This window comes from Chaetomium tenue, assembly GCF_020726465.1.
Source record: "Chaetomium tenue strain MPI-SDFR-AT-0079 chromosome Unknown F5144scaffold_3, whole genome shotgun sequence".
NCBI classification, from domain to species: domain Eukaryota; kingdom Fungi; phylum Ascomycota; class Sordariomycetes; order Sordariales; family Chaetomiaceae; genus Chaetomium; species Chaetomium tenue.
This window is the reverse complement of record NW_027117331.1, coordinates 1,059,528-1,080,224: the sequence shown is the minus strand read 5'-3', so window position 1 is coordinate 1,080,224 and position 20,697 is coordinate 1,059,528. Positions and strand designations below refer to the sequence as shown.

At 57.8% G+C, this 20,697-nt stretch overlaps 8 protein-coding genes across 8 annotated transcripts; 4 read left to right on the top strand and 4 right to left on the bottom strand.

Moving 5' to 3' along the window:
• Positions 1-261: 261 nt before the first annotated feature.
• F5144DRAFT_566372 (uncharacterized protein) lies at positions 262-2,816 on the bottom strand. The gene has a single exon (XM_066788554.1). It carries the CDS (start codon positions 2,490-2,492, stop codon positions 705-707), a length of 1,788 nt encoding a protein of 595 aa, XP_066644412.1. The 5' UTR covers positions 2,493-2,816; the 3' UTR covers positions 262-704.
• A 959-nt stretch (positions 2,817-3,775) lies between these two features.
• On the top strand, positions 3,776-7,742 carry F5144DRAFT_166691 (uncharacterized protein). The gene is made up of 3 exons (XM_066782584.1): positions 3,776-6,470; positions 6,531-7,407; positions 7,496-7,742. Exons 1-3 carry the CDS (start codon positions 3,873-3,875, stop codon positions 7,504-7,506), a joined length of 3,486 nt encoding a protein of 1,161 aa, XP_066644411.1. The 5' UTR covers positions 3,776-3,872; the 3' UTR covers positions 7,507-7,742.
• Positions 7,519-8,258, top strand: F5144DRAFT_566370 (uncharacterized protein). The gene has a single exon (XM_066788553.1). It carries the CDS (start codon positions 7,552-7,554, stop codon positions 7,852-7,854), a length of 303 nt encoding a protein of 100 aa, XP_066644410.1. The 5' UTR covers positions 7,519-7,551; the 3' UTR covers positions 7,855-8,258.
• Positions 8,259-8,663: 405 nt separating this feature from the next.
• F5144DRAFT_644813 (uncharacterized protein) lies at positions 8,664-10,901 on the bottom strand (the record flags this gene model as incomplete). Its single annotated transcript, XM_066792859.1, has 5 exons — positions 10,365-10,901; positions 9,373-10,212; positions 9,187-9,302; positions 9,040-9,133; positions 8,664-8,936 (listed from the first exon to the last, which is right to left on the bottom strand). Exons 1-5 carry the CDS (start codon positions 10,437-10,439, stop codon positions 8,664-8,666), a joined length of 1,398 nt encoding a protein of 465 aa, XP_066644409.1. The 5' UTR covers positions 10,440-10,901.
• A 133-nt stretch (positions 10,902-11,034) lies between these two features.
• F5144DRAFT_591380 (PrpF protein-domain-containing protein) lies at positions 11,035-13,856 on the bottom strand (the record flags this gene model as incomplete). The annotated part of the gene is made up of 3 exons (XM_066790267.1): positions 11,035-11,849; positions 12,161-12,294; positions 12,808-13,856. 3 exons carry the CDS (start codon positions 13,854-13,856, stop codon positions 11,035-11,037), a joined length of 1,998 nt encoding a protein of 665 aa, XP_066644408.1.
• A 772-nt stretch (positions 13,857-14,628) lies between these two features.
• On the top strand, positions 14,629-17,655 carry F5144DRAFT_166679 (heat shock protein HSP98). Its single transcript, XM_066782583.1, has one exon. The coding sequence runs from the start codon at positions 14,825-14,827 to the stop codon at positions 17,600-17,602; it is 2,778 nt and encodes a 925-aa protein (XP_066644407.1). The 5' UTR covers positions 14,629-14,824; the 3' UTR covers positions 17,603-17,655.
• Positions 17,656-18,026: 371 nt separating this feature from the next.
• F5144DRAFT_610917 (mitochondrial 54S ribosomal protein mL67) lies at positions 18,027-19,389 on the top strand. The gene is made up of 2 exons (XM_066791676.1): positions 18,027-18,495; positions 18,580-19,389. The coding sequence occupies exons 1-2, from the start codon at positions 18,199-18,201 to the stop codon at positions 19,198-19,200; spliced, it is 918 nt and encodes a 305-aa protein (XP_066644406.1). The 5' UTR covers positions 18,027-18,198; the 3' UTR covers positions 19,201-19,389.
• Positions 19,357-20,672, bottom strand: F5144DRAFT_644809 (P-loop containing nucleoside triphosphate hydrolase protein; the record flags this gene model as incomplete). The annotated part of the gene is made up of 3 exons (XM_066792858.1): positions 19,357-19,581; positions 19,661-20,344; positions 20,421-20,672. The coding sequence occupies 3 exons, from the start codon at positions 20,670-20,672 to the stop codon at positions 19,444-19,446; spliced, it is 1,074 nt and encodes a 357-aa protein (XP_066644405.1). The 3' UTR covers positions 19,357-19,443.
• Positions 20,673-20,697: the final 25 nt, after the last annotated feature.

Below are 20,697 nucleotides of genomic sequence, written 5' to 3'. Positions count from 1 at the left end.
GCTTATACGGCTGGTGGGAACTTGGTGGGTGTTGGTGCGGGTGATTCGCCGCTCGTCTTGGGATGTAGTTTGTACGTTACTACTACGCGGCAGAGGTTGGTGGGTCGGAGCTTGTCAGATGCGAGGCACAGCCTGCCAAGAGGATGACGACGGTTGTCCGCTTGGACCATGCTGAGTGCATGTTACGTAATGCGCTAGTGGGCAGCTCAGACCCCACACAAATGATCTGGGGAAGCTGTTTGGAGATTGTCAGATTGTTTGCAGCTTCATTCGCTTGGGAGCTTGGGTATGTGTACCTGGTCACGGCATTATCTTCAGGGGATTTTTCGTTCTTTTTTAGAATGTTTGTCTATTTCTTCTACTGACCACAAGACCGCTTCCCTTACAGAACTTCATTCTGAGGTTGCCATTATTTTCCGCTAATCTCACAATCATGAATGAACGAATGCTCACAAACTCTCATTTTATGATGTCATTGTTCCTACATGGATACATACCTACAACTCAACCATAGAGTGCGCCTTCAAGTGGGATATAAGAAGACCAAAGGATCATGGCTCTAATGGCGATATCTGCTGCCACAAACCCGGTAGTACACAATAGTCAATACCTTGCCTAATAGCACCGGCCACATATGTCACCTAATTCAGGACCATGCCTCCCTCCCACCAAACCAACACACCAACACACCAGTCATCTCACACTTAATCCTCCCCCCTCAACGCCCGACGCATGCGATAAAACCTCCCCGTAACCCGGCCAGCCACCCCAGGCCGCCTGCCCTCCTCCTCCTCCCGTCCACTACCATCCCCACCACCCCCACGAGTCTCCCGCTCCCGGCTCCTCTCCTCCCCCCTCAACTCAACACCCCTCCCCAACTCCACACTCCACCCCGACCCCAACGACGACGACCCCGCCGACACCGACACCGACGACGATGTACCCAACACACCACCACGCCCCTCCTCCTCCTCCTCCTCCTCCTCAGGCAGCGTAAACGACACGCGCGGCCGCCGGCGCTCGGGGCTCGGGAACTGGAGGTCGGGACTCGGCGTCGGATGGCGCTGGTGGCGCCGCTGACGCTGCCGCTGTGATGGCCCTGGCTGTGGGCTGCTGTCGTCTGAGAGCTGTCGCCGGTGTAGGTCGTGGGCGAGGGGCACGGTGTCGGAGGGCCGGATGCGTGTCTGGGTCTGAGGGGCGTGGCCGGGGTGCTGATGGTGGGGTGGGGTTGTCTCGGGGTTGGAGGATGCGCGCGGGCGGATGCGGGTGCGGGTGCGGGTTGAGCGTGTGGGGTGGGGGTTGTTGGTGTTGAGGACGGCTTCGAGGCTTGTGTTGAGGTAGCTGGAGCTGATGCTGGATTCGGATGTGGATGGGGGGGTGTTATCGCGCCGGTCCCGTGCGCTGGTTTGGGTGCTTCGTCGCGGGGACTGTGAGTTTGGGCGAGTTCGATGATTCTGTTTGGGAGATTGCGGTTGCCTTCTTCTGGAGGGCGTTGAACGGTCCCTTCTACGCTTGCGCGAAGGTGATGGGGTCGGAAAGGGTGGGGGCGACGGTGACCTGGGCTGGCTGGCCGGAGAAGACGAATCGGACAGGGTCCGGGCATGGCCGGTGGCAGGGGATTTACCCCGAGAAAACCAACGGCGCCATTGGCTTTGGGGTTCCGCAACTGGAGTGGTTGGAACATTCTTCTCCTTCTTGTTTCTTGGCGGAGTCGATGGTGTGACTGGTGGAGGCGCGCAAGCGGGTTGGGGCACCGGTACCACCCCTGGCCGAGGATACTTGCCTTGAAGGTTGGGTGGAGCGGCGTAGCCAAAATAGGGAGGCGGCACATCTGCCGGATATGGGACCGTGGCCGTGCCGAATGTCAAGGGGGTCGAGTGAAAGGTAGCCGGAGGATGACCTGATTGTACGAAGGCTGTCGGGCCAAACACCGGCGGATGGGGTACCGTGGAGGATGGAGAGGCGGACCAAACAACAGGAGGCGGTGGGGGCGGCGGTGGCACCAGGTGTATATCTGAGGTGTGAGCCATCCCAAGCTGCTGAGGCATTTGGCCGAGTATGTTGTTTTCTTGTTGTTGAGTCTGCCCAATCTGTCCTTTTCCGGGCGGTGGAATCGGGCCATCTGTCTCAACAGGTTCTAGGTCGCACAATTGCCTTGGCTCTCGGTAGATGGTGATCGAGACCCTACTAGGATCTCGTCTCGAGAGTTCCCAATAACCGGTGACAGGATTTTGACTATCGTCACGACGGCTTTGAAGGCCAGGTTTGATCTGGAGCCGCCAGTACAAGTACACCAGCACTATTACAACGGCAACAATGACAAGAACGATGCCGAATTGTGCGGCATCGCCCAAGCAGTTCCACCCAGAACTATCGACGATGTTAGTCCTCGTTTTATCAAAGTACGGAGACACATACCAGTCATCGCTTTCAGCTCTTTGGGTAAACCGACCTGCCGAGCGAAAGTCACTGTAATAAGCCGAGGGCGCCATCAGTAAGGCCGACCAAGCGACTCATCCTCCATCACAGAATAAAGAGTTAAGGAACAGAAACAGTCGTATTAAACCCTTGCTTTTGATTGCTAGACTTCCGATGATTGAGGAAAGCCTTGCAATGAACCGAGAAGTAAAGTGAAAGGGCGGGGTAGTTTTCAAGATGGCAGTGGCCGATCGGAAGTATGCATTTTTGGTTGCTATTATCTGAGGAGTGTTTATTTTGACATGATTGGAACACTAGGTTAGGTAGAGGGCGTGAATTAACAGTGCGGAAACACGGCTTGAGACATGGTCAGGGCGTGTCCGGATGCGGGAATCCCCAAAGTTAATAATGAAAGGTCACATCTTTCAGGATTCACACGTTGAACTTGGGGATTTGTTTCATGAATTGCACCTCGGTTTAACAGGACCGAGAGTGTGGTGCTCGTAATATGCTGCGATACCTAACAATACACACCAAGTGCTTTAAGATATGTAAACGGCAGAATACTGAGGATGATTTTAGGGCCTGAAGCCTGATCTGTTGTTCTTGGTAGCTAGGAAGGATGGAGCTATGGGCTGGCGCCCACTGGCCAAAAAAGTCCGAACTCGGAGGCAACAAGAAATCAAGAAAAAGGAAAGAAACAAGTCACAAGAAAAAAGATAAAAAATGAGAAAAAGGAAGTAAGTAAAAGGAAAGCAAAGAAGCAAAGAAAATATGAAGAGTAAATACGGTTTTTTTTGGGCTGTTGGATAATTTTCTTTTCATTCCCACGGTGAGGTTTGGTCGAGGTTTGGTCGGGGTTTGGTTGACATCTCCACTTGGAGTCGGCTTTTTTTGTCCATGAGGTCGCTGGCGTCGCTGGGCAGCCTCGTTGTTCAAGGGTGGTTGACGGGAAGCGGCTTGAGACAGTCATCCAATGACAAGTTACTTTGGGAACAGGGGTGGCCTGTAATTTGATTTCTTTACAGCCGCCTTTCAGCCTCATCGCCTTCTTGGACCAAAGTGGATTCCTTATTCACGGCCTCGAATCAATAAGAATAATAGGAAGCTGTCGACGCGACAATACCTCACCGAGTGGGCTGCCATCCCCTCGCACATCGGAACCCGAACCAACGAACCAACGAACCAACATGCCATACTAGCAACCGAAATCGAATGCCGATCGAATCTTAAACCCGACCTTTGCTTCGAAAATTCCATTGCGAATGCGAATACCGACTCCGAATCGATTCAATCGCAAACTTCACAGCCCCGATCTGTTTGCTCATTGCACGGTCCTCCTGACTTCGATATCCCGAGTCAATAAAGAGATCAACTCGGGACCTCTGATTGTCGACTTGCTCCCGGATCCCTTTCCGTGATACCGCGCGCGAGACGCGTCGACCCAAGCCATCATGGCTTCGACCCTCCCCAGCAGCCAAGCGAATGGCTCCGATGGACCTGCGAAGGGTCTTGCCTCCTACATCCCCAAGAGCAAACGCTTCTCTGATATCCCCTCTACCATCGACATCCCTATGCAAGATGACGTGGAAGTGGAGATTGACCTCGAGGTGTTGCCCGACGACCCGACTGAGCTCTGCTCCGTTTTCGAGAATGAGCAGTCCGCTAGGATATACTGGATGACCGTCGCCCTGGCGTACGCGAAACAGAACAAGATCGACTTTGCCATTGAGATGCTCATCCGTGGCGCCAATGCCCTGCAGGGTAACCAGCGCGAGAAACTCGGCATCATCACCTGCATCTGCTGGCTGTATTTGTGGAAGAGCAGGGAGGCCCCCAGAGTGGCCCCTGAGGGGTCTCTCGTTTCCGATGCAAAGACCAAGGAATACTATCTTCAGTTAGCTACCCAGAGTCTGAACGACGCGTCGCGCATCAACCCGGCTTTCCCGCCACTCTTCTTGGCCCGCGGGGTCCTGATTCTCTTGAAGGCGTCGCTTCAGCCGTCGTCCAAGGCGCCGGGCGCAGTCGATTCGCGCAAGTCGGAACAGCTGCGCAACGCACTAAAATCGTTCGAGGAAGCTATCCGTGTATCACAGGGGAAGAACATGCTGGCCGTCATGGGCAAGGCGCGCGCCCTCTTCTCCCTCGGCCGGTATCCAGATGCGCTATCTGCCTACCAAGAGGTTGTACAAAAGATGCCGGACTTGGTCGATCCTGATCCGCGTATTGGTATCGGCTGCTGCTTCTGGCAGCTGGGCTACAAGGACGATGCCAAGCTCGCCTGGGATCGCTGCCTCGAGATCAACCCAGACTCCAAACACGCCAACATCCTGCTCGGCCTCTACCATTTGGACGCCAGCGGCCATGTGCCAACCAACAGCCCGGAGTTCATTCGCTTGTACAAGAAAGCCATGACCGAATACACACAAAAGTCCTTCAAGCTCGACAAGAACCTCCCACTCACCTGCGCCACCTTTGCCGGTTATTTCCTCTCCCGGAAGCAGTTTGCCAACGTCGATTCTCTTGCGCACAAGGCGATAGAGTACACGGACGTGAACGCCATCGCGAGTGACGGCTGGTATCTCCTCGCTAGGACAGAACATCACAACGGCGACCTGGAGAAGGCTAGCGACTACTACCGCCGTGCTGATGATGCCAGGGGCGGTACTGACCGAGGCTATCTGCCAGCCAAGTTTGGTGTAGCTCAGCTCTCAGTCCTCAAAAATGATCTCGGAGAGGCGAAGCTTCGGCTAGAGAAGATGATTCAGCACGCCAAGAACTACGAAGCCATGATATTGCTCGGCACCTTGTATGCGGAGGAAGTGTTTGCCAACCAGTCGGCCGCCGTAAAGGAGGACAAGAGCGCTGAGGCGAACAAGGCCCTCGGGCTCTTGGAAGGCGTCCGCTCAGCTTGGAAGGACTCCAAGAAAAACCTTGCGCCAGATGCGGCCGTGCTGCTCAACCTCGCGCGTCTATACGAGAACGAGAGTCCAGACAAGGCATTGCAGTGCCTGCAGCAGGTCGAGCAACTGGAGATTGACCAAGTTCCCCAATCGGAATACCCTGCGGATACAGAGGATGAGGCGGCGACCCGCGCTGCCATCCGAAAACTCTTGCCGCCACAGCTCCTCAATAATATCGGCTGCTTTTACTCTCAGGACGGGAAACACCACCTCGCTACCGAGTTCTTTCAAGCTGCTCTCGACTCCTGCGCTCGCATTAGCCAGACCGAGAACGATCTGGACATCGATGCGCTTCTGACAACCATCTCGTTCAATCTCGGCAGGAGCTACGAGTATGAAGGCGATGCTGACACGGCGATTAAGACCTACGAGCAACTGCTGAGCCGCCATAGCGATTACACAGATGCGCGGACGAGGTTGGCCTACATCAAGCTGCGCAAGAACCCCAACAAGGAGGGACCGGATGCGGTTGCCAAGCTCTACCAGGAAAACTCGTCCGACTTGGAGGTTCGCGCCCTTTATGGCTGGTTCTTGGGCAAGGTGAACTCGAAGAAAAGACCGGCCAACATTGCAGAGGACCCGGAACAACGACATTACAAGCACACCCTGCAGAACTACGACAAGCACGATCGCTATGCCCTGGTCGGCATGGGCAACCTGCACCTCATGTCTGCACGCGAGATGCGCCGCGAGACCGAGCAGGACAAGCAGAAACGGAGTGCTGCATACAATCGCGCAGTCGAGTTCTTCGACAAGGCGCTGCAGCTGGACCCCAAGAACGCCTACGCCGCCCAAGGCGTCGCTATCGCTCTCGTGGAGGACCGGAAAGACTACAAGAACGCCCTGCAGATTTTCATCAAGGTCCGCGAGACCATCCAGGACGCCCACGTCTACGTCAATCTGGGCCACATCTACGCCGAGCTGCGCCAGTTTAGCAAGGCCATCGAGAGCTACGAACTTGCGCTCACCAAGGAGGGTAAGGCTAACGATGCCGGCATCATCTCGTGCCTCGGGCGGACCTGGCTCAACAAAGGCCGCGCAGAGCGCAACCTTGACGCCTACAAGATGGCTCTAGACCACGCCAAGAAGGTAAAGCAAAGCCACCTCCCACGGCAACCTGCCCCCCTGACTAACCACACACTCCCTTAGGCCCTCGCTGTCGCCCCAGACCAGCTTCACTTCAAGTTCAACGTCGCCTTCGTGCAGATCCAAGTCGCGCTCACATTGCACTCCATGCGCGACAGCGAGCGGACCTCCTTCCAGCTCGAAGAAGCCGCCGAAGGCCTCGAGGCCGCCATCAAAGCGCTCGACGAGATCGCCGCCTCCCCCTCCCCCCCCTACCCCAAACACGACATGGAGCAACGCGCCAACATGGCCCGCAACACGCAGCGCAAGCAACTCGAGCGCGCCCTCGCCAGCCAGCGCGAGTACGAGGCCAAGAACAAAGAAAAACTCGCCGCCGCGCTCGAACAGCGGCAGGCCGAGCTCCGCCGCCGCGAGGCCGAGCGCCGCCGCCTCGAGGAGGCCGAGCGCGAGCGCCAGGACAAGATCCGCCGCGACCGCGAGGCCATCGCCGCCCGCGACCGCGCCCTCGGCGAGCAGCGCGCCGAGGAGGAACGCGCCCGCATCGAGGCCGAGATGACCACCGACAGCGAGACCGGCGACAAGGTCAAGCGCAAGAAGCGGCCCGCTGCTGCTGCCTCCCGCCGCTCCCATTCTGGTGAGCCCCGCTCGGGTAGGGGTGGTGGTGGTGGTGGCGGTGGTGGGAGGAGCAGGAAGAAGAAGGCCGCGTCGGCGGGTGGTGATTCGGATGGGGAAGACTCTGCCGGTGGTGGTGGTGGTGAGAAGAGCCGCCGGCCGCCGAAGAAGAGACAGCGCCTGGCGAGTAAGAAGGAGAGCGCCAAGTACAAGTCGCAGGAGATTGTGGTGGATAGTGATGAAGATGAGGACGCTGACTACGGCGGTGGCGGTGGCGACCGTGAGGACCCGCTGGACAAGGCGGAGCGCGCGCTTGAGAGGGCGGAGCGCCGGAGTGGGAGTCGCACGGCTGGGGAGGGGTCGGATGACGGTTCGGAGGAGGAGAATGGTGGTGCGGAGAGGGGCGGGAAGCGGAGGCGCACCCTGAACCGGTCGCGGAGGAGGTCGTCTGGTGCTGCTGAGGATCGTATGGATGTGGATGAGGCGGGTGGTGGTGGTGGTGGTGGTGGGGAGGGGAGTGGGAATGATGATGGGGAGGAGACTGTCGCGCGCAGACCGCAGGCGAGGGCATCGCGCCGTAGGGGGATTGTGGATGAGAGTGATGAGGAGGAGGAGGGTGGTGCGGCGGGAGATGCGCCTACCCCGGGGGTGGCGAGTGCTGCCGATGAGGGCGAGAAGGGTGATACTAGCATGGTGGATGCGGATGATGAGTAGGGAGGGTATTGGTATGGATTGGGCGGGCGAGACTGTAACATGTAGTATTTATTTTATCTGAGGGGTTGGGGTTGGGGTTTGGTGTTTTCATCAAAGACTAGAGATGAAGCCATTCTTGGCTGTATTACGTGCGTGTGCTATATGCATTATTTGCCTGGATAGTGTGTCCGTTCTTGAATTAGTATTACAGTGGGTGCGTCTCCGCGATATGGGAGCCGCTTCTTATTATTATAACATTCAACGCATTCATGACCACCTCCCCCATTTTCCGTAGCCCGTCCACCCTCCATCCCCTTCCTTGACACACTTGTTTATAACGCCGCCCGGCCCCATACTCATCATACATACAACTCCACGCTCCCTTCAACCACCAACACCCCAACCACCTACCCCATCCCATCCATCACCCATCCCCCAACACAATCCCCCTCACCAGCCCCCTCACATCCCACCCCTCCTCACCCCCCTCCCCACTTTCCTCCCCTTCCTCACCACCACCAAAAACACCCCCCACCCCCAACAAACGCACCATCTCGAAGTCCCTCCTCGTCAACCCCTCCACACCCCCCACCCGCGCCAGACACGTCCGGAACACGTCCCGCGGATACCGCTCGCTGTCGGCGACGCGGCCCTCGTTGGCGTCGGCGGTGCGCGAGGCGAGGGCGCCGACTAGGGTGAGGTAGAGGAGGGGGGGGTTGAGTAAAGTTTTGGGGGGGCTTGAGGGGGGCTCTGGGGGGGGCGAGGGGGATGGTTTGCTGTGCTGGGCTATGAGGGTGTGTAAATGCTGGCGGAGGAGGGAGAGGAGCACGGCGTAGCCCCCGAGGTTGCGCGGCCAGTCGGGGAGGAGCTCTTTTAGCTGGAGGAGCGCGGCTAGGCGCAGGGCGGGTTCGAGGGGGCTATTGCTGTCGCTGTCGCCTGAGGGGGGTTGGGCTGGGGTGATGGGGATGGAGGGGAGGAGGCGGTGGTTGGAGATGTAGCTGCCTGGGTTGGAGAGTGAGGTGGAGTAGGGGTTGGAAGGGGAGGTGTCGTCGCGGAGCGGTCCGGGGTGGGTGAGCAGTGCGTGCGTGAGGGCTTGCCATTCTTCGGTGAAGGCGTGGGGGTCGAAGACGACGGTGCTGGGGGATCGGCGGGCGAGACGGATTGCTGAGGTCAAGTTTGACAAGGAGGCGAGGGACTCGATGACCAGGGGGTGGATGTGGAACGGCCTGAGGAGGGCGGAGATGGAGGCGGACGTCTCTTCGCGTACCTCGAGAGGGACGATGTCAGACACTGGGTTGTATTGTCGGGTGAAGGAAAGGTATGGGCTCGATACGAGGGCTACGGCGCCTCGAAGATCGGCTCTGTCGATCTTGTTAGTCGTTGGTGACTCGGACGAGAATTGCGCCGTGCTCACTTGTACATCTCCGCCAGCAACCACGGCGGCAGTCCATCCAGACCCCCGTTCAAGTCGAGTACTTTTTGTAGCCCAGACATGTGGAGCTGCCAATGGTCGAGGCGGCCGACGTAACACTGGTGGGTAACTGGTCAGCCATCGCCATCATAGTGGTGGTATCGCATTCAGGGGTTGGACTGTTCATACCCCTACGCAAGCCAACTTTGCGATGCAATGCAGGGTTACCACGTCGACAGCGTGCTGTTGGTTGAGCTTCCGGTTGAGGATGGCGCATATCTTGGAGATGTGGTATGCGAGCTCTTTCGGTTCCGTCTGCGTCTCGAGGGCCACCGCGATGCTCCCACACATGAGCACGCAGTGTTGAGCAGCCCTGTCACTCGTGACCATAGAGTAGAAGTCTGCTCCCCTCGAGGGGTTATACGATAGGATGCCCTCATCGGGATACATGCTGCGTGGGGTGCAGTCAAAGTAGCGGCTGAACAGTGCCCGATCTTCGTCCGACAAAGGAGACTCGGGGTCAGAAGCGGCATCTCCCGTTGTTCCTATGACTGAACTGTCGAGGGCTGGATCGATGTGGAGCATGTCCTGGCTTACGGCAGATTGCTCGAGTTGGAAGCTTCGCTCGTCGAAGGGTGTCGGGGAGTGTCGGGATGGGGTTCCTGCCCCGGGCGTCGCCGGCGATTTCCCCCTCCGTGCCGTCCTCCGCCGCCGTCTTGGCCCCTGAGCCCCGACCGAGGACTCCGAATGCGCGGCATCGTTCCAGTAACTCCCTTCGCCCTGGGATTCGCTACCCTCTTCGACGAACTTGATCTCTTGCTGTGACGAGCCCGGAGTCCCTGTTGCACCCGATGGACCGGCCCCGGCGCCGGTGTCCCGGGGAGATGCGTTAACGAAAGACAGCCCGTTAAATCTTTGCCTCGAGACTTGTAGCCCTCGCCGAGTCTTGACCAGCTTTCCATCCTTGACCGTTGCGTTGAAGTGATCCATCACGTCGAAGCTTGAGGTTGCGGGAAGCGCGTCGCCTCCCTAGATACCGGCGTCGGTCTAAACGGGCAACTAACAAACATGGTGCGGTCGAACGCCGGTTTCAGTGCAGTCCGGCAGCTTGGAACCAGACGCAAGATAAAGGCTAGAGCAGCAACTAGTGTAGACATGATTGGCAGCCTTTACCCGTATGCGCAGGCTGTCCCCTGCGGCTGCGCATGAGGCGCCGGGACGCCAGACCTGCTGAAGCCTAGTGATAGTTCATCCATGATGCTCGGAAGAGGCCTCTAATTCTTCGTGAAAGACTCTTGACAGGGCCGCAGCCCTCCAAGCTGAGGTTGGTGGGCCGGGCCGACGGCAGTGTCCTTGGCTGAGCTATACGAGGTAATGCTACCGGATACGGGGTTCTCCCTGGAGACGTTAAACGATGCTAAACGAAAACCGGGAATTTTATTCCACACGTTGCCAAATTGGTTTCGAGGCTATGAGTAATCCCACGACTATCAGTTTGTTGGTCGGGAACATCTTCTCTTTCCCGAAATGGTCTGGGGAACCGACCTTAGCGAGGAGAAAAGGGGCCGGCGGGTTGAGTGTTTAGAAGGCTGACAAAGGGCTGAGAGCGTCGATCAACGCTCTATTGGATGCCCCATCCGGGGTGGCGATGCAGGGTATGTACGAGGCTCGATCTTTAAAAAAAGTCCTGAATACGTCCGACTACCATTCTCAGACCGGGGTCTCACGTCAGCCTTTTCTTTCTCCTCTGCCGGCATTCCGGCCGCCGATGACGCTATACAGAGTTGTTGGATTGTTTTTTTTAAGTGCCCGATATAGTTCCGACCTGTGTCGGGCCTTAATTCCTCGTGATCAGTAGAACACCGAGCCCTTCATCAGCACACGGGCGGTTCTCGAAAGATCGACCGAGAGGACTTCCCCATCTTTGGCCTTCGCCGCAACGTCCAACTTCCCACCTGGGTGTCCGACAACAATGGTGTCACCCCCGTCAGCCCCGACAGCGAGCTGGTTGGGTATCGTCCCCGGAAGTCGAGCGGCCGCACCGAGACACAATCCCAACGTCAGCGGCACGGACTTGTGCGCCTGTCCCATCGACAATGCAAGGCACTTGATGTGGACTCCGGGACGCTGTTGAGTAACTTCGGGAGGAAACACGAGCACAATTTTGGGGACGCTCTGCGTGTTCGGGTCAAGGCCCATCAAGGATGCACCAGCCTGGCGGATCTGCTCTAGACGAGCTTTCAGCGCCGCATCCGCCTCAACGGCGGTAGGATCCAACGCCGCCGGATTCTGGACGCCAAGGTCCGAGATACGGATAAACACGCCTGGGTTAGATACATCGACAAGAGACGCCTCGATTGTACCACCGTCCGGAAGGCGAATAGTGTCGACCCGGTTGCCCGTTGGCAAAACTTTACCGGTCGCGGCACCGCCGGGGTTGATGAAGCCGAGGTTGATTTGTGACTGTTTTCCTGGTACTCCATCCATCTCGTACGTTCCCATTGGAGAATACGAGGGCGGCTCTCCACTAACGCGGAACCTAGAATGCACCACCTTGCGCGTATTAGTGTTGAATATGCGCACCATAGCTGTGCGTTCGCCTGTTTGAGGGTCCGTTTCTATCCGGCAGTGCTCCGACAAGCCACCGTCAAAGGCAACGGGCCCAACTATGGATAGCATGTTGCCGCAATTACTAGCGGTGTCCAAGCTGCCATCGTTGACACCAACTTGCACAAAGGTAAAGTCCACGCCGGCGACACTCTTGTCCGGGCTCGGTGATAGGATGCAGATTTTGGAGGTGGACGAGATCCCCGAACCCATGCCGTCAAGCTGTCGACCATAGGGGTCGGGTGACCCCATGAGTGCAGGCAGAATTTCGCCCCCCGTTGGCGATGTTAGCCGTTATGATTAGTGATACCAGGAGGGCCATGGTTGGTAATGGTATTTTCGGGGAACGGCGAGAGGGTACCCGACATACATTGGGATTCAGGCGGTAGGTCTTTCTTCCAGAGAACAAGACCAGTGGAAGTTCCTCCTCGGGCAAAAATGGCAGGGATGCTTCGATTTCCGATCGATGCCGTACCGCCGTGATTTATAGGCGTAGATAATCGACTTTCCATCCCCATCTTCGTCTCACTGAGGAGGCAGCGCGCTGTTGCAAACGAGCGCTGGAAAAGCCCAAGGCGGCGCATGTCAAACTGTGCACAGTAACTGCAAGGCACGCGTTAATGCAAGCAGCGGTAGAAAGATAAATCTAATCGAAGATACACTATGCGAAGTGCGGGATGGGAAATGTCATATGAAAGCGTGTAGAGTGTGTAAAGTGGAGAGTGAGGAGGGAGGTGCTGAAATTGGTGGTGGGAATAAGGGGTGCCGAGGCATGTTACTATAAACCCTAACCCTACATCAGCCCCCCTATCTATCACCCGTACCAGCTTGTGAGCCTCTTGCACTCAAGGGGTGGAGGGGACTCTTCTCCACTGGCTCAGTATCCCTCTTCGGTGTCGTCTCTGCGTGGATCATACTCATGAGTTGTAACTATTTTACTTTTTCGGGAAGATAAGTGTCTCGCCAGGCTAACACACTCCCATTAGCCATGTAATGTTCAAACAGATTCAGGGGCACTCACCTCCAGGTATCAGCGCCGCGGCATACATGACCAGCGAAATCGGCCGCAGGTCCTCATCTGTCGACTCTTCGAGGTAATGATGCCAAAAGTTCACCACGGCTTCCACCCCGCTCTTTATCTCCTCGTCAGCGCCAAAACACTCCAGTCCCAAGCACGTCCCAAACTCCCTAAACGCCAACCTCCTCGACGCATCCCGCGCCATCAACCCCTTGTCCTTATCCAGTATAGCTCTCGCCATCCCCAGGCTCTCGCTCCCCAGCCGGACGGCCCATGGCTCCTCTTTAAAGAAGTGACACATCCACAACCCCATCCCCAGGTCCAACGGGTCCCGACTGGCCTCCAGCTTCCCAGCCCTGTGCATGAGCTGTTTATAATCGTCAATCTCCCTGCTCAGCACCTCCGACGCGCCGTGCATGTGCTCAGCCGTCCGCTGCAGCAAGCGGTAGACCACAAACCCCGTCGCCGCGTCGAGGTGGCCCTCGGAGGGAACCAGCACGGTATTCATGTCGGTGGATATTTTCCAAACCATACGAAGTGTGTCGTTGTCTCGGTGGATGACAAAGTGCGGGTGGATGGCCTTGGCGAGCTGCACGGCCAGCTGGTTGTATTCCTTGTCGCCCGTCGCGAGGGCCAGGCGGTTGAGCGCAAACATCCAGAGCGTGAGGTAGTGGTGGTACTGGCCGTCGCGGTCGGGGCCCTGGTCCGAGGTCTTGCCGATGCGGAGGCCGCCGTTGAGGGGCTCGGCGTCGGTGGCTCGTGGCAAGCGTGCGGTGCCATCGCGTGTGCGGCCGAGGATGTCGTGGACGGTCTGGGCGAGCTGCTTTGCGAGGGTGAGGTAGATGGGGGAGGAGGTTTCTTTGGAGAGGGTGATGAGGTTGACGACGCCAAAGGCATCGGTCCATAGGTACCGGCCTCGGTGGCCTCCTGCGCCGGGCTTGTCCGGGGCGGTCCACTTGCGTGCCTCGTCCTCTGAGAGGTGGTCGATGTTGCCGTAGACCAGCTTCATGGCCTCGGTAAAGTGGATCGCGCTCCGATTAGTAGTCATTTTTCTTGTTAAGAATTTGATGGGATTCAACATTGGGACTCAACATGGAAGCTATCGTGATGTTTGTAGCTGCAGTTACCAGTCTGAGTTCAGCAAGGATAGCTTCGAATTGACTACGATGGTGATCGAGATGTACATATCGGCATATCGCATCATCGAGGACGTCACAAGTACAATCCCATTAGCTCGGAAAGTCAAGTACCACAACGGACGAACTCTTTTTTTCGGATCCTTTGTTCCTTCCGTTCTTCTGTAGGCCGGTGTTAGGACAGGACAAGCGCTCAATTCAGGCGAAGAGTAAGTACTATTGTGATGATTTAGGCGACGTTATAGTCCCTGTATCGCAATGGCTTCAATTCCGTGCAACTGCTGGTGATGCAACCGTTGGCGAACTCGATTCGTGCACCTCGATCTGTGATCGAGCTTGTGTTTCTCAATGTCGTCACTCTGTGTCAAGGGTGGCCAAGCTCTAAGCCGCTAGTCCTTTCAGGGCTTAGACCAGAACTGTGCCCCTCATTGGCCGCCATTTGCCCCGCGTTGGTTGAGATGTTTCGAGCGGCTTCTGGAGCCTGCTAGAATGTAATCAAGGGTACTCGCTGCTGCTCGCTACCACCCACACCCCCCAGAATCATCATCCCACTTCGAGGACCCTCGAGCTTCGAGAACAGGGTCGGCCACCTGCTTCAATTCCCGATATAATTGTGTCTCGCTTTCTCGAACTTGCTTGTGTGTTTGTTTTCTTTGTTTCTTTCCATCCACGGACTCATCCCCCGAATGCTTGGTATTTAATACCACAGCGGGCTCTCGAAAGCAGAGAAGCTATCACCATAGCCAGACTCCCAATTGAAGCCTGACGTCACTTGGACCCTGAAAAACTCAACGAACACAACCCTTATTTGCTCGACCGAGCACGACACGAAACACACTAGCCTTATCCGAGACATCGGTCTCGCTTCTACCAGCCCACGATGAACTCGAAGATGGAGTTTACCGACAGGGCCAAGAAGGCGTTGGAAGACGCCATGGTCCTGGCCGAGCAGTACGCACACTCCCAGCTGCTGCCTGTGCATCTGGCTGTTGCCCTCCTTGATCCGCTCCCCGACCAGAGCAAAGACCAGCAGAATGTCACCCCCGGCACCACCAGCACCCTCTTTCGCCAGGTCATTGAGCGTGCCCGCGGCGACCCGCAGCTCTTCGACCGCGCTCTCAAGAAGAGCCTCGTCCGTTTGCCGAGCCAAGACCCGCCCCCTGAGCAGGTCTCGATGGCACCCACATTCAATACGGTCCTGCGAAAGGCCATGGACCTTCAGAAGGTGCAAAAGGACACATACATTGCCGTCGATCATCTGATCACCGCTCTGTCAGAAGACAACTCGATCCAGACGGCCCTCAAAGAAGCCAACATCCCGAAGCCGAAGCTTATCCAGGATGCCATCACAACTATCCGGGGTACGAAGCGCGTCGACTCGCGGAACGCCGACACGGAGGAGGAGAATGAGAACCTCGCCAAATTCACCATCGACATGACAGCCATGGCAAGGGAAGGTAAGATGGACCCCGTCATCGGCCGCGAGGAGGAGATCCGCCGTGTTGTCCGGATTCTCTCTCGCCGCACCAAGAACAACCCCGTGCTCATTGGTGAGCCCGGTGTGGGCAAGACGACCGTGGTCGAGGGTCTAGCGCAGCGCATCGTCAACTCGGACGTCCCCGATAACCTAGCCGCCTGCAAGCTGCTATCCTTGGACGTGGGTGCCTTGGTTGCCGGCAGCAAATACCGGGGAGAATTCGAGGAGCGCATGAAAGGCGTGCTCAAGGAGATCCAAGAGTCCAAGGAGACGATCGTCCTCTTCGTCGACGAGATTCATCTCCTCATGGGCGCCGGCTCATCAGGCGAAGGCGGTATGGACGCAGCCAACCTCCTGAAGCCCATGCTTGCTAGAGGACAGCTCCACTGTATCGGTGCCACCACGCTGGCCGAGTACCGCAAGTATATCGAGAAGGATGCCGCTTTTGAGCGTCGTTTCCAGCAAGTCCTCGTCAAGGAGCCGTCCATCCCTGAGACCATTTCAATCCTCCGTGGCCTCAAGGAGAAGTACGAAGTTCACCACGGTGTCAACATTGCCGACGCTGCCATCGTTGCCGCCTCGAACCTCGCCGCCCGCTATCTGACTTCTCGGAGGCTGCCGGATTCAGCTGTTGATCTCATCGACGAGGCAGCAGCTGCTGTCCGGGTTGCCCGGGAGTCCCAGCCTGAGATTATCGACTCGCTTGAGCGCCGGCTCCGCCAGCTGAAGATCGAGATCCACGCCCTCACTCGTGAGAAGGACGACGCGTCCAAAGCACGCCTTGCCCAGGCGAAGCAGGACGCTGAAAACGTCGAGGAGGAGCTGAGACCGCTCCGCGAGAAGTACGAGCGCGAGCGCCAACGCGGCAAGGACATCCAAGAGGCCAAGCTCAAGCTGGAGAACCTTCGTGTGAAAGCGGAGGATGCCAGCCGGATGGGCGACCACAGCCGCGCCGCCGATCTCCAGTACTACGCTATTCCCGAGCAAGAGCAGATTATCCGGCGGCTCGAGAAGGAGAAGGCGGCCGCCGACGCGGCCCTCAACGATAGCGGTGCCGACGCCGGCGGTTCTATGGTCACCGACGTCGTCGGGCCCGATCAGATCAACGAGATTGTCGCTCGCTGGACCGGCATCCCGGTCACACGGCTGAAGACGTCCGAGAAGGAGAAGCTGCTACACATGGAAAGTGTCTTGGGAAGGATTGTGGTCGGCCAGAAGGAGGCGGTCCAGTCCGTTTCCAATGCCATCCGGCTGCAGCGATCCGGCCTCGCCAACCCGAACCAGCCGCCGAGCTTCTTGTTCTGTGGTCCTTCCGGTACCGGTAAGACGCTGCTCACCAAGGCGCTTGCCGAGTTCCTATTCGACGACCCGAAGTCCATGATCCGCTTCGACATGTCCGAGTACCAAGAGCGGCACTCGCTCAGCCGCATGATTGGTGCTCCGCCCGGCTACGTCGGCCACGATTCCGGCGGCCAGCTGACGGAGGCACTCCGCCGCAAGCCGTTCTCCATCCTCCTCTTCGACGAGGTCGAGAAGGCGGCCAAGGAAGTGCTCACCGTCCTCCTTCAACTCATGGACGATGGCCGCATCACCGACGGCCAGGGCCGTGTTGTCGACGCGAGAAACTGCATCGTTGTCATGACGTCCAACCTTGGCGCCGAGTACCTCGCCCGGCCCAACGGCAAGGACGGCAAGATCGATCCGACGACCAGGGAGCTCGTCATGAACGCGCTGCGCAACTATTTCCTGCCCGAGTTCCTCAACCGCATCTCGTCCGTCGTCATCTTCAACCGGCTGACGCGGCGCGAGATCCGCAAGATTGTCGACCTGCGCATCTCGGAGATCCAGAAACGCCTGTTCGACAACGACCGCAACGTGGTCATCCGCGTGTCGGAGGCCGCCAAGGACAAGCTCGGCGCCGCCGGCTACTCGCCCGCATACGGCGCCCGCCCGCTCCAGCGCCTGCTCGAGAAGGAGGTGCTCAACCGCATGGCCATCCTCATCCTGCGGGGCAGCATCCGCGACGGCGAGACGGCCCGCGTCGACCTTGTCGATGGCAAGGTCACCGTCATCCCGAACCACGTCGACAGCGAGGGCGAGGACGAGGATATGATGGTGGATGAGGACGAGGCGCTCGAGGAGGTCGCGCCGGATTCGATGGATGAGGATATTTATGATTAAAGAGGGAATGAGTGAGCCACGTCTCTAGAATGATGATGCATTATGAGGATGAGATTTGGCGTTTGGAGCGTTAGCATGTATGGCTGTCAATGCTTTTTATTTCTTTTAGTGATGATGAGATGAGGGGGAAGCGGTGGTTGGGCTGTGAATTAGCAATCGGTCATTGGGGACAGAGGCAGATAGATCCCTCAGACCCGGATAGGAAAAGTAATTTTTTACATATCCTTTAACCATGATTATCGAACATGTTCGTGATGGTGGAATTGATGTCGAAGTCAAGGTGCAGGATAGGTTCGTCTGTGGAGTGATGCCAGATGCCAGGATGTGTGGACAAGGCGTTTGAAAATGAGGGAATGCCCCGCAACTTCATGCCATTGAGCGATCCTGATTGGCCTCCCATACCTCCAAAAAATATTTTGGGTCCGGCAGCACCAGCAGCACCAGCAGCTTGGGCAAGCATCACGACATTCCACATTGCCGTCTCCTCTCCGACACCCGTCTCGAATCCCCCAACCACGACCGACTTCCCCGGCGCCAGCATCCGGTCGAACAACAAGCCGCCCCCCGTAAGGAAAGGCAGCCGGGCCCCGACGACAATGAACACCCTACGGCCGCTGCCGCTGCTCAGCAGCCGGCTCCTCTTCAGCAATGGCGCGCGGACGACAACAATAGGCGTGCGGTACGCCAGCACAGAGGCAGCCACTGCCACCGCCACCACAACAGCACCGACCGAGGCGGCGTCTGTGCCGGCCATACAAGGAGAGAGCAACTCGAAGAAGCCCGGCGGCCACCGGCCCCGATCCATTCCCCCACCAGGCCACGCCGAGCGCATCTGGGTACACAACCACTTCCTCGCCAACCACATCATCTACTCCTTCACCCCGGAGATGAACGTACGTCTTATACCCCCTTTCCCCCCGCCAAACCCAACCCCAACCCCCCACTAACCACCCCCCCCCCTTTCCTCCAACAAACAGCCCACCAAAGCCTTCCGCCAATTCGCCTACACGGGCAAGAAGCTCGTCCCCGCCAAGCTGCGCAAGGACTACTGGCGGCCGATGGCGGTGGTGGAGTTTGGGGCCGGGCGCGGCGACGTCGGCCGCAGCGTGTTCCACAAGCTGCGCGAGCTCAAGAAGCGCCACCAGCTCGAGTGGGACGACCCGGCCATCCTGCAGATGGACCGCCGCGCGCGGGGTCGCGCGCTGAACGATGAGAGGGGGAACGCGGTGGCGGATATTGCGGCGGTGTTGGGCGGGAGGGGGAAGGGGAATCGTGTTGTTGTTGGTGGTGGTGGTGGTGGTGGTGGGGTGAAGGGGGGGGAGGGGAAGGCGTTGGTGGTGGGAGGGTCGGCGGCGGCTGAGGGGGGGAATGCGGCGGATGCGAAGGAGAAGAGGGAGAAGGAGTTGGCGGGCCTGCAGAGTGCGACTGTGTATTGGGCCAACGAGCAGGACAAGTACTACGCGGAGGAGTGGACGGCGAATGTGACCCATGTGGTTGGCCTGCCGGAGAAAGGGACCAAGAAGACGGAGGAGGCTGTGGTGGAGGAGAAGGAGGCCGCCGAGACGGAGGCGGCGGCCGAGACTCCCAAGGCGGAGTAGTGATGATGGGTATGCGGCTTGCTTGTTGATAAGGGGGAAAATGGAAGGTAGGCAAATGGGCCTGTGCATGTACAGATGGCGTCTGACTGGTTTCGGCTTGACAAAGGGAATCTTGTCGCTGGCTGCTGGCCACTGTATTTGTATTGTACACTGTATATCACGCAATAGAAGGCATTTACAGCAGCAGCAACTCAAACACCGTATCCATTATGCTATGCAAAAGTCTACTCAACCAAGCTCATGCTACACCTTAATGGCGAACGACTTGAGGTATTCGTAATCGGCGACATTGGCATCCACGCACTCCCGGATGACCCTCTGCCCCTCCTCGCCATACTTCTTCCGCCACTCCTCATCCTCCTCAGCCTCGGTCGGCGTTTTCTGTCACGGCCAGTCAGCATCGTCCTCCCACTCAAAAATGCAAAACCAAGAAAGGGAAAGAAAAGAAAAAGAAACCCACCTTAGGCTGCACCCTCGCCCGCAACTCCGTACTACCGATGGCGTCATCATGAAACCCATTCCACTTCTCAAACGCCGCCACCGCCAGCTGCTGGCCCTCCTCATCCTCCCACTTGAGCATCCCATCATGGTAATCAATACCCACATCCTCACAGAACGCGCGCACCACCTCGGCCGGCTTATCCAGCAGGTCATCCGCATCCACGACCGTCACCCGGATGCCGCCCCCGGCCCCACTTCCATTAGTCGTGGCGCCGTTGGTGATGTGGCCGTGACCGTTCTGCTGCTGCCGCGACTGGGGGACGATGATGCGCTCCTGCAGCAGGTAGTCGAACAGGCGGCGCAGCTCGTCGTAGCCGGCCTCGTTGGGCATGAAGCTGTGGAAGCCTGTCTTGGCCGACAGCGGCGGGATGGTGCAGCGGTAGTAGGAGGGGATGGCGCGGCGCGGGTGGCGGATCAGGAAGGTGAAGTGGAATTCGCGGAGGAGAGGGAGCGGGACGACCGTTGGGTTGCTATCGCTACTGGTGGTGGTGGTGTTGCCGTTGGTGCGGGCGGTGTCGTTAGCCGCTGCCGCCGCCGCCGCCGCCTTGGGCTTGTTCGTGGCGAGAGAGGGGACGATGTAGGCGGGCTTGCGGTCGGGGGGGAGGAGGTAGTGGGCGATGTCTTTGATGAAGAGACGCTTGGACTGTGTGGTGTTAGTTACCCGGTGGTCTCATTCCCCCCATTTATATGGGATAGGACGAGAAATGAATTGAGCTAACGTCGTCATCCCTAGACAAGCGCAACAAGTTCGTCAAGACATCTTCGTATGTGGTGTTGGCGAAACCACTGCTACTCCTAGCCTCCTCGTCCTCCTCGTACCGCGCGCTCAGCCGCTCGGGACCAAAGTAGAAGGCATCCCCGAATGGTTCGTGGACGCAGCGGAGGATATCACGGCGCGTCATAAACACCCGCTCAAAAGCCGTTGAGCAGGCTCTTGGGTGTGTGGCCAAAAAGATGGGTTTGTTGGACATGTTGAAAACGTATGTAAGATGATCT

What these genes read in the sequence shown, in the direction of transcription:
- F5144DRAFT_566372 (XM_066788554.1), bottom strand. Translation starts at nt 2,492, where the DNA reads ATGGCGCCCTCGGCTTATTACAGTGACTTTCGCTCGGCAGGTCGGTTT.
- F5144DRAFT_610917 (XM_066791676.1), top strand. Translation starts at nt 18,199, where the DNA reads ATGAACACCCTACGGCCGCTGCCGCTGCTCAGCAGCCGGCTCCTCTTC. An exon ending in CCTTCACCCCGGAGATGAAC is followed by an intron (nt 18,496 to 18,579) that starts GTACGTCTTATA and finishes TCCAACAAACAG; the next exon opens with CCCACCAAAGCCTTCCGCCA.
- F5144DRAFT_166679 (XM_066782583.1), top strand. Translation starts at nt 14,825, where the DNA reads ATGAACTCGAAGATGGAGTTTACCGACAGGGCCAAGAAGGCGTTGGAA.
- F5144DRAFT_166691 (XM_066782584.1), top strand. Translation starts at nt 3,873, where the DNA reads ATGGCTTCGACCCTCCCCAGCAGCCAAGCGAATGGCTCCGATGGACCT. An exon ending in CTCTAGACCACGCCAAGAAG is followed by an intron (nt 6,471 to 6,530) that starts GTAAAGCAAAGC and finishes ACACTCCCTTAG; the next exon opens with GCCCTCGCTGTCGCCCCAGA.
- F5144DRAFT_566370 (XM_066788553.1), top strand. Translation starts at nt 7,552, where the DNA reads ATGTGGATGAGGCGGGTGGTGGTGGTGGTGGTGGTGGGGAGGGGAGTG.